At 43.6% G+C, this 11,858-nt stretch overlaps 1 protein-coding gene across 1 annotated transcript; it reads left to right on the top strand.

The window, feature by feature from the left end:
• Positions 1 to 6,172: 6,172 nt before the first annotated feature.
• On the top strand, positions 6,173 to 7,168 carry OR6S1 (olfactory receptor family 6 subfamily S member 1; the record flags this gene model as incomplete). The annotated part of the gene is made up of 1 exon (XM_084864665.1): positions 6,173 to 7,168. The coding sequence occupies one exon, from the start codon at positions 6,173 to 6,175 to the stop codon at positions 7,166 to 7,168; it is 996 nt and encodes a 331-aa protein (XP_084720791.1).
• Between the last annotated feature and the right edge of the window lie 4,690 nt (positions 7,169 to 11,858).

Genomic DNA, 11,858 nt, shown 5'->3' with positions numbered 1-11,858 from the left:
TTCTCTCTTCTTCTGGTACCCCTATAATTTGGATGTTGGTATGCTTAAAGTTGTCCCAGAGACTCCTTGCAGTATTTTCATATTTTTGGATTCTTTTTGATTTTTGCTTTTCCCATGGGTGTTTTCTGCTTCGTATTTCAAGTCTTTGACTTAATTCTTGGGATCTTCTAGTCTGCTATTGGATTTCTGTATATTATTCTTTATTTCAGTCAGTGTATGCTTAATTTCTAATTGGTCCTTTTTCATATCCTTGAGGATCTTACTATATTTCTTGGAGATTTCTAGAAGATTCTGAGTAACCTTATATCCGTGGTTTTGAACTCTATATCCAGTCGTTTGCTTTCCTCCATTTCTTTCATTTGTGACCTGTTTCTTTGTCTCTGCATTTTGGCTGCTCCCCTGTGTTAATAGAGTGGCCTTGTGTGGTAGGTGTCCTATAGGGCCCAGTGGCTCAGCCTCCCTAATTACCTGAGGTGGACACTTTTGGTGCACACCTTTGTGGGCTTGTGCATAATCTTGTTATAGTTAAACCTTGATTGCTATTGGTATCACTGGGAGGAATTGACCTCCAGGCCAATTGGATGTGAGGAGCAGTTGTGTCTACAACGAGAGAACTTCTGTGCTGGAGACACCCTTATGGGGCAGGACTTGCTTCAGTGGGGCTTTGGTGCTCACTGAGTCTGCCCCTTGAGTGTGTCTATTATGGATCTGAAAAGTTGTAATCTGGTTTGGTCTCACTTTGACCACTGGGTGCACTGGCTCTTGGATCTCCAAGGAGGTGCAAAGTCAACCCCTGCCTGAGGCCACACAGCAGGAGGTACAGAGAGATCTACAGATTCCTCCTCTTTGTTTGGGGTTTGGAGGTGCCCAGGTGAGGCCCAGCTGTGAAGCATTGCAAGCTGCTGTGGAGCCTTGGGCCTTTTTTTGGAAGCTCTGGGGCTCTCTGACCCAGCTGCAGTTCATTAGGTTTTAGACTGCAAAAGGCCAGGCCATTCATATACAAAACACTCTGCGCACAGCTTGGTTGGGGCTGTAAATTGAGTGGGGCAGGGTCTCAGAGAATCACCAGGGTGGAGCAAACAGCAATGGCTGCCCATCATCCCTGCCCTAAAGAGGCCTCCGGTTCTCTGTGTCCTGCGGCACCATGCAGGATCAATGATCGCTGCAAGTATCTCTGAGAGAAAGCATCCCTCACATTCCGGCCCAGTGCCAGACAGTCCAGTTTCTCTCCATATGAGTCTGGGTCCTCAGAGTCACTCCAGAAACTGTTCCTTAAGTCTAGGGTTCAGAGCATTTTAGTGCACATATTAGTAATTTATTAAACACTTAATGTGTGCCAGGCACTGTGCTTTGTGCTGGGAATACAATGCTCAGGATATAGTTCCTGTTCTAGAAGTTCAGAATCTGGCAAAGGACACAGATGAAAATGCAGAGTTATGATACAGTGGATTAAGTATTGAGACTGAGGTCAGCAGAACATGCCACAGTTGAGGTAGTAAAGTGGGCAGAGGAAGCTATTCAAAAGGACTCAGATGTGCCAGAGTAAATCGAGTTTGAATAGAATTTTCTCAAGTTTTTAGTCAGGGTATATAGTGAACACAAATGGAAAAATGTGAATAATGGTTCATAATTCTAAACTAGACTTTTGGTGTGTGTATGGTGTATGCTATTACTAGAAGCAGGAGAAACCAGAGATGATGCAGAGAATCTTCCCAATCTTACCACTCTCTTGGGGCTCCTATTACTTTCCTGCTCCTATTACTAGTAGGCAGGGAAGCAATTCCCAATATCCTTTTAAGTCTTCAGGGAGAAGACACCATGTCTGTGTTACTTGGGATATAAACATTTCCTTTGAGTGCCATGCAGGAGAAAGTTGGGTGATTACATTACCTGGTCAAACTCCATTCTTCCTCCAGGTCACACTTTATTGCCCCAGTAATTTTTTACAGGAGCCTGGAATGGGGTAGTTGACAAATGAAGGCAGAAACATTCCCAGTCATCCCTTGTTGAATGAACAAGGGTCAGCCTCCTTTTCAAATGATCAGGCCTGGAATCTGGGAAATTTCCTTTGAATTGCAAAGCTGCCCTGGGTGTTTTAAGTATTATTTTCTCTCCTTGTTTTTCTTACTCTCTTATAGTTTTATCTCCTCCTCACCATTTTCTCTAGCAGGTACTGCTGCTAGCTGGACTCCTGATGCCTGGATCAATCACTGGAAACCATGGTTAAACCTTGTGCCCTTCCGTTAAGAGATTGGTTAAAGGCGAATGATTTGTTCAGCCTTCTTCCATGCACTCAGGCTAATGCCAGGGTCGGGATCTAAAACAGGAAAGTTGACAGTTTGTATATAAAACTCATCAGCAAAAAAAGTGAAGATCTGGCTTTAAATGGAACATTTTCCAACCAATAGAGACGGAAGGAACTGTAGGTAAGTGCATTGTTTTCTAATGGACGGATGAATGTTTTAACTCCTCCACATCCACCCCTTGCCTTTCAGCCCCATGTTGCTGTTATAGTGGCATACCTTGGAGGGTTGTGAGATCACCATCCTGCCCTGGAGGCATGCCTGTTAAAGCCTAAAGTAACACACTGCAGAAGACACTCTTTCCACTGAGAGAAGGGTGGGCCCCGAAAGCTGACCAGAAAAGGGGCAGTGTGATGCAGCCTCCTTAGGATCAAAAGGCCCCTTTGGTTTTTTTTGTTTTGTTTTGTTTTGTTTTTTGTTTGTTTGTTTTAAATATATTTTATTGATTTTATATAGAGAGTAAGGGAGAGAGATAGTTAGAAACATCGATGAGAGAGTCATCGATCAGCTGCCTCTTGCACACCCCCCACTGGGGATATGCCCGCAACCAAGGTACATGCCCCTGACCGGAATGGAACCTGGGACCCTTCAGTCCCCAAGCCGATGCTCTATCCATTGAGCCAAACCGGTCCCGGCAAAAGGCCCCTTTGTTGACAAGTCAGAAGAACAGTATCTCAGGCATTATACCCAGGACGAAAGCACAAGAGAAGAAGATTATTCAACATTTAAGTGTTTCCCAGAGTGCTTTACCAATCCTCAGGAACTCCAAGGCTATCAGGCGATTGTCAGACTCACAGTACAGGGTATGGAAGGATGTCAGATGGAAAAGGACATAATAGAAAGGAAAGGAGTATTCTTGTAGGTTGATCTCCATCCTCATGGAAACAGCGAGACCATTCAGGTGAAGGGAATTCCTTCCCTGAGGGTAGCAACCACGTCTTCTTTATCTCTGAATCACCATGTATAGCATCTGATACACAAGCAACATAGAGCAAAAATGAAATTATTTTACTGACAGTAAATTGTAAGTTTTTCTTTAGAAGCTGGAGGGAGATGAAGCTCTGAATGGAGTCCCTAGGGGAAAAGACTATTATAAAGTTGCTTATCTTAGACAAAAGGCACAAAAATCTTCCTACTCAGGTGGGACCCACAGGTGAGAAATTTTAAGTAAAGAACCTAATGTTTGCTGAGACAAAAACTGCTGGGATTGCTAGAGAAACAGGGCTGACAAAGAACCAAGGCCTTAGGCTAAATTCTAATGCTGTGCATGTCTGAAGGGATCAGTATTTGCCTAATGACTGAGGCATTTTTAAAACTTAGTTTCAGATATCATTTATTTGGTTCTTATTATGGCAGTATAGATGTTTGGAGAATTTTTGACAAGTGGGGGAAAAGGACACTGAAACAGATGGTTAGACAAATGGGGCCAAACAATTTGAGCAATTTACAGCCCGCTAGTAAAGTGCAAGATCTTATCTTCCCTAAGCACGGACACCTGAGAGCAAATGGTTTCCACCTCTCCTCCCCAACTAGAGAGTAAATAGCCTCAATCACCCTGGTCAGGGAGATAGATAACAGAGACCTAATTAGTGCCAGCCAAATCCACAAATGAATGAAGTCAGGGGAATAAAAACTAACAAACAAAACAAACACAAAAAAACAATCAGTGTCAAGCAAATCCAAGATAATGGTAGAGCTGGCCTTAAAATGACCCCTGGTCCCTTTTTCCACTCATTTTGACACATCAACATATTAAAGAACACACCTGGAAAGCTGATAAATATTCTGTTGAGACCCTCCTATGAGACCTCCCCTAAGATTCCTGCCCACAGAACCAAGGTAAAAACCCTCAAGACAACAGATGCCAGTGCAAGCTCTCTCTGGAGCATGCCCACATCTCTCTTCCCTCTTTCTTTCTCAGGTGTACATCTTCTCTTTCTCCTAAGCTCTAGGGTTCTGACGAGACTTGCAACTAGGGCAGAAGCGGGCAGCAGCAGCTCATCCTAGGCTAACCCCCTGAACCTGTCTCCAAAGTCCCCTTTTCTCTGACTTTTCAGTGTGCTGACAGCAGCCCCACCTTGGCTCACTTCTATCATTGGTTTTTACTTCTCAGTGAGTCCCAACAGCACAGTGTGGCTCACTTCTTTTCTGTAACGTTTCTAGAGGGCAGAGCAGAACACTGGCTACGCACTCTCTCCTGCTGCTTCTCTTATCCCAAGCCCTTCCTTTGTTTCACTGTCCTCAGCTTTGATAAATATACACTCAACAGCACCTGCACTTCTGTTGTGAAATCTCTCCTGCATGAAGTTAAGAACTCACTCACTGGTCAGCCTGAGAGAGACCCACTCCGGATCCAGTCCTTTTCCAGTGACATTATAACTTGTGGACTTCAGAACTAAAAGAACTCAAATTGAATAGTAAGGACTTCATTTCTGAATTTGTTAATAATTACCAGGGATTCATAATTCTGTCTCTGGCAAGTTTATCTAGTAGAGCCAAGTTTGTGAAGGGGCTTTGGATTAGTATCATGGACTGAAAAGCTTGAGAAACTCACCTTAATATTCCCCAAATACTTAGCTTGATGTTGACACTAAATAAATAGATGTGGATACCTGACTGAATCATTGTAGTTTATCCTTCTTATTCCTTTTAAGTACTGCATAACATGCTTTACATAGGTAAGTACTTTGTGAGAAGCTGAATTTAGTTAGACCCTTGGGTTTCTGGGGTAATTCTCCATGAAAAGGGCAATTTCATATAACAGATGAACTAATGGCCTAGATTCCTATTACTTATTCTATAGCTGAGCAGTTGAAGGACAAATGGGCTGGATGCACTTTTAGTCTTGCAAGGAAAGTGGCCAGTCAAGCGGAGAGTCTGGTGCCCTAACTTACAGTCCAGGGCTTTCTCTGTCATTTGTCAGCTAAGCACTAGAAACTCTTTTAAGCCTTTTGTACTATTACCATATTTTCCGGTGCATATAAGACGACTTTTGAAACGAAAGAAAGCCTGCTCAGATTAGCCAGAGTCAGAGAGGCGGTCTATTAAAAAAAGAACTGGTGTTGCCTCGGAAGTGGGGGGTAGTCTTATACAGCGAATATAGGCCTAAACCTATGTTTTAACTGTAAAATTGGGGGGTCGTCTTATATGCCAGAAAATACGGTACTTCGCTTGCTCCTTACAACTCTTTCAAGGCTACTTGGCTAGTAAGTAAAGATGCTGGAATTCAGAGCTAGGCAATTTGGTTCACTTTCAGATACTGGTTGAATGGGAATCATACTCTTCACAAGACCATTTCTCTGATAGTTTTGCTCAACTCAAATGCTCAGTGATGTTTTTGTAATAATGAAGGATCACCACTTAAACTTTGAGAATAGGAGATGTGAAGCTGGAGACTCTTGGCATTTTCATACTTAAGTGTGAACTGTCCTTTATGGGGAACCTTTGCCAGCTCTCAAATCAATTAGATAAGGACCGCAGATTCTTCATTTTTGTTTGTTAATTCTCACTGGAGGGTGTTTTTCCTTTGATTTTTAGAGAAAATGAAAGGGACAGAGGGAGGGGGAAAGAAACATCTCACATCCATTGGTTTCTTCCCTCATCTCTCATGCAGCCCTTGGTGGAGCAAACCTGCAACCCAGGTCCATGCCCTTGACCAGGAATCGAACCTGCAACCCTACAGTGCATGGGCCGCTGCTCTAACCACTGAGAACATTGACCGGGGCTCTTCAAAATCTTAACAGAAGATATGATTGGAGGAAGTGGGGGTATGTATGCCACATGATGATGAAACACGTTTCAGGATTGTGCTGGGGAAGACACGTCCTCACCGGGATTATGTTCATGTTGTTGCACAGGTGGGAAAGGTCATGGCTCTTGGTGGGAACCAGAGCGGTGGTGTGACAGAGTTCATTCTGGCAGGCGTCCCAAATCTCAACAGCACAAAAGGAGAGTTGTTTTCTGTCTTCCTGCTTGTCTATCTGCTGACCCTAACGGGCAACGTGCTGATTGTTGGGGTGGTCGGCGCGGATACGCGCTTGCAGACTCCCATGTACTTCTTTCTGGGTAACCTGTCCTGCCTGGAGATCCTGCTCACGTCTGTCATAATTCCCAAGATGCTGAGCAACTTCCTCTCCAGGAAACACACTATTTCCTTTGCTGCGTGTATCACCCAATTCTATTTCTACTTCTTCCTTGGGGCCTCTGAGTTCTTGCTGCTGGCCGTCATGTCCATGGACCGCTACCTGGCCATCTGCCACCCTCTGCAGTACCCCTTGCTCATGAGTGGTGCCGTGTGCCTCCGGGTGGCCTCGGCCTGCTGGGTGGGGGGCCTCCTCCCTGTGCTTGGCCCCACGGTCGCCGTGGCCTTGCTTCCTTTCTGCCAACAAGACGCTGTGGTGCAGCACTTCTTCTGTGACAGCGGCCCCCTGCTCCGCCTGGCATGCACCAACACCAAAAAGCTGGAGGAAACGGACTTCATCCTGGCCTCCCTCGTGATTGTGTCCTCGCTGGTGATCACCGCCGCGTCCTATGGCCGCATCGCCCTGGCCGTCCTGCGCATCCCCTCGGCCTCGGGCCGTCAGAAGGCCTTCTCCACCTGCACCTCTCACCTGATGGTGGTGACGCTCTTCTACGGAAGTGCCATTTTCCTCTACGTGCGGCCATCACAGAGCGGCTCGGTGGAAACCAACTGGGCAGTGACCGTGGTGACCACATTCGTGACACCGCTGCTGAACCCATTTATCTATGCCTTGCGCAATGAGCGAGTCAAGGAGGCTCTGAAGGATCTGTTGAGGAAGGTGGTAGAAGGCTTCGGGGGGGATCTTTTACTTGCTAAGAGTTTCAACCAGAAAATAATGACGTGAAAAGTAAAGGAGCTTAACTATCCCATCTTAAGTCCGAGTATTCTCTATTGTCATTCTCTTCCCTAGTGTAATCATGGGCATCACCACATGACTGCGTTCTGGAACTGGAACTGTTATGGAACTCTAGAGTCATCAAGTCTCTTTCAGGAAAAAATTCCTTGCTTTTATCTCACACATAAATCTACATAATTATTGATAAAGCATAATCAATACCATCATTACATCATAAGACCCTCCAATCTGTGAGATGCTGGAACTCAAAGCTAGGCGATCTGGTTCAAGATCTTAACCTAAGGGTCCATGATCACCAAGGGATCATCTAAGGAGGGGTTCAGAAAATGTATAAGCCTCATTGGTTTGTAAATTTTATGTGTCTGTGCTTATATGTATTTGTCCAGGAAGAGGATCTGTAGCTTTAATTCAAGTCTTGGATCTAAATGTGACCTTCGCCAAAACTGACTTAAAAATGGACTAAAAATTCTCAGTAGAGCCCTAACTGCTTTTGCTCAGTGGATAGAGCGTCAGCCAGCCTGTGGACTCAAAGGTCCCAGGTTTGATTCTTGTGAAGGGAATATACCTTGGGCATAGGGGGTGTGCAAGAGGCAGCTGATTGATGTTTCTCTCTCATTGATGTTTCTAACTCTCTCCCTCTCCCTTACTCTCTGTAAAAAATCAATAAAATATATTTTTTTAAAATTCTCAGCAGAATCTTACAATTGTTTATGAATATCAATAATTAAAAGAATTTGCCAAGACTGGTTTGGCTCAATGGATAGAGCGTTGGCTTGGGGACTGAAAGGTCCTAGGTTCGATTCCGGTCAAGGGCATGTACCTTGGTTGCGAACATATCCCCAGTAGGGGGTGTGCAAGAGGCAGCTGATCATGTCTATCTCTCATCGATGTTTCTAACTCTCTATCTCTCTCTCTTCCTCTCTGTACAAAATCAATAAAATATATATATTTTTAAAAATAAAATAATTAAAAGAATTCCTATAATAAAGAATAAATAAAAATAAAATACACATATTATTGGATATTTTTGTACATATTTTCCAAAAATAATTTCATTTACTGTCAGATGGAAAAGAGGTAAAACAAATGTAATAAGTGACTTATTCACTTCTCCACAGCAATCCAAGGTGTCTCTGAAGAAGCAGCTTAAAGAGAAATTTCATGAATAATAGCATTTAAAGTGTTTTCCTAGTTTGTACTTTATTACAAAGAGGAATTTAATTCAGCACTCATTTTATCATTGGATTGTGTTCCTTTCCTTTTTCCATCTTTTTAATTCTTATGTCTGTTGTCATCAGTCCTCTTTAGTTTGTAGTAAAATTGGGTTTGGGTTGAGGACCTTGAATATCAGAGAGTTAAGAATGCTAACTATGGCAACCTGCAACCAAGAACCAGACTTTGTGATATATTATATTTTATCTATCTCATTGGATATTTAAAGGGGAATGGGGACTCCTATTAGTGATGCCCTTGAAAATTTTAGACAGATATTTATTCATTTATTTAACAAAGGTCTGTAAGCATATACTAATACATACTCTTAGCAGCTAAGATGAACAGGAAGAGGTTCCTAACCTCGATCAGAAATGAGGATTATAAAGTGGTTTACAAAATGACATTGGAGATCAAATAAAAATTGATTTACCCTTTCTAGGATTCTCTTGTTAGAGAAGTTTCCAGAAGCAATCTTTCACTAAGCAGGAATTAATTCCCTGCTGGAGTGTTTGTATACATAGAGACAACGTTTTAAAAAAAATATCAAGGTATGGACAGCACAACAACTTTTTAAAAAGTGCTGCAAAATTGGCAACCTGAGCATTAGCATGGAAAGAGATGGCTATAAAACTTCAGTGGGCACTGGAAATAGTAATAATACTTTCATCTAATTCTATTAGTAATACACAAAAACACACATTAAATACGTCTGTTCCAAAAGAGCCCTGAGAGAGAACTAATGGAAGAGAAGGAAGGATCGGTGATCTGAGGGGGAAACAGAAACCTGGAGAGATGGAGAAGTGTTGCCCAGGAAGCAGATGACATGTTGCTTTAAAAACTGCCTACTTTCATGGAGCATAAAGACTGAAGTCAAACCCAGACACTGGCCAAAGAGGGGAATTTATATAATAGTTTATAACATTTTTCAAAGGAATCACCCCCATATTTTGGCAATAAAGCTTGTTAAAGCACCTATTGTTTCAAAATTACTTTATTGTTGAAAATGACTTTGGACTCAATTCAATAAAAGTTTATTGAATACCATTTTCTGGGAAGTTAATTATCTTTAACGTTTGCCCTTTAAATTATGATGTGGGATGACTATTTGTGATTCCTTTCCTGATCCAGCGGTTTTTCTCCAGACACCAAGAGCATCAGCGTGCGGATTGGGAGGAGCCCAAGCCACAGGTTCCAGAGCTGGGATGTTTGGTAAGGGACTCAGGCTGAGCTGAGAGTCTGCCTTGGGGCCTCTTGAGAGGGTCTGGATGCTTACAGAGTTAGGACAGAATTATCGCAGGCAGCCTGGTATTAGAGAACCTATGAAAAATAATTACAGATTTCACCAAGAAGCAAAGGTTATCCCCAAGACCCGCAGGGAATAACTCAACACTATCCTATATCCTCACACATCCAGGCTGAAATCAAACCCTAGAACCACTTTCTTAGCCCGCCCCCTATGCGATTCCATGCCATTAATGCTCTTGCTGTTGTTGTTTCTCCAGCTTTATAGAATGTACTTTGTCCTATAGGTCTAGGTTTAGACCTTCTAGGGCCCAAAGGAAGAGGTGCCACTTCCGATACCCTCTTCAATAGAAGCCTGCACCACCACCCTCTCCCCACTTCTCTGTCACCCAGTAGGCCGCGGGTGGAAGGGGAAGGGGTGTTGTCCTTACTCTGTAGTGTTTTCTGCGTGAGGAATAAAGCTCCTGAGCTGTAGCTTATCTGCCTCGGTCACATTGTCTACCCCAGTGGTCGGCAAACCGCAGCTCGCGAGTGTTCTAACGCCACTTCTTCAAAATAGACTCGCCCAGGTAGAAAACCGACTTCAGCGAATGGGCCACAAAGTTTCCATCACAGTGTATGTGCGACCCCGGATGTGGTATTTGTGGAAGAGCCACACTCAAGGGGCCAAAGAGCCGCATGTGGCTCGCAAGCCAGTGACCAGGCCAGCAGAGGAGGGAAGTTGGGGGTGGCCTGCAGGGAAGAGCAGTTGGGGAGGACCGGACCTGCAGGGGAGGGCAGTTAGGGGTGACCAGGCCTTCAGGGGAGGGCAGTTAGGGACAATCAGGCTAGCAGGGGAACAGTTAGACATCAATCAGGCTGACATGGGAGTGGTTAGGGGGTGATTAGGCTGGCAGGCAAGAGCGGTTAGGGGCAATCAGGAAGGCAGGCAGGTGAGCAGTTGGGAGCCAGCAGTCCTGGATTTTGAGAATGATGTCCGACTGCCCATTTAGGCCCGATCCTACCAATGACATAGGATGTCTGGCTTCTAATTAGCCCACCGCTAGCTTCCCCAGGCCAACTGGGGGTCTGCACCCTTAACCCCTGCATTGCTCAAGGGTCAGCTGTAGTGGAAAGGACTCCAATCCATTGAAGCCTTTCCCTTTTGCCACACTAAGGCCTTCTCACTCCTCTAATTGCCTCTGAGTGACTGCCAAAACGCGAGTGATCGCGGCAAGCTTTAAATAAATAGCCTTCGCTTGTTCTCCTTTAATTGGCCTTAATTTATTTCCACATCAGGAATTAAAACTTTGCAAAATAAAAAGTTGAGGGAGAATGATAGAAACACAGACAAAACAGCTACTAGAAATATTCCTAAGATCCTTACTAGGGGTCAAGTTGTTCCAGAAAGGAGCTCTGGATGGCCCATAGCACACTGGAACATGCCCATTTTTTATGTTGCTTGCTGGGTCTAATAAACTATAATTGACCCTTAAACAATAAGGTTTTGAACTGCACTGGTCCACTTATACAGAATTTTTTGAAAATAAATATTATAAAATGATTTTTCTTTATGACTTTCTTAATAATATTGTTGTTGTTGTTGTTTTTTCTAGCCTGGCTGATTTGACTCAGAGGTTGAGCATCAACCAGGAAGTCACAGTTCCATTTCTAGTTGCAAGCTCTATCCCCAGTGTGGGGTGTGTGGGAGGCAGCCAATCAATGATTCTCTCTCATCATGTCTCTATCTCTCTCTCCTTCTCCCTTCTTTTCTGAAATTAATAAAAATATATTTGAGAAATAAATAATTTTCTTCTATAGCTGATTATAAAGAATACAGTATAAATTTATGTAACGTACAAGATATGTGTTAATTGAATGTTTATGTTACTGCTAAGGCTTCCAGTCAACAGTAGGCTATCAGTAGTTAAGTTTTGGGGGAGTCAAAAGTTCTATGTGAATTTTCAACTGCGGGTCTGCACCCTGAACCCCTGCATTGCTCAAGGGTCAGCTGTTGTGGAACCACCTGGAGTCAGACAGGTCAACCAGAGTGCCACATGGGCAGTTTGTGGCTGAGACCATGAGAAAGACTGACATCATATCCTCGGACAGAGGTCTGAGGTGAGTGGAATGTAGACATGGTTTGTTACATGGTTTCCCAGACTGGGAAACCAACCTCTGTCTTTGAGAGACAAAAAACATCCTGTCCATGACACACACACACAAATCACATCAATGGTTG

This window comes from Pipistrellus hanaki (genome assembly GCF_964339955.1).
Source record: "Pipistrellus hanaki genome assembly, chromosome: 1".
In the NCBI taxonomy this organism is placed as follows: Eukaryota; Metazoa; Chordata; class Mammalia; order Chiroptera; family Vespertilionidae; genus Pipistrellus; species Pipistrellus hanaki.
This window is presented reverse-complemented; position numbering and strand designations above follow the sequence as displayed.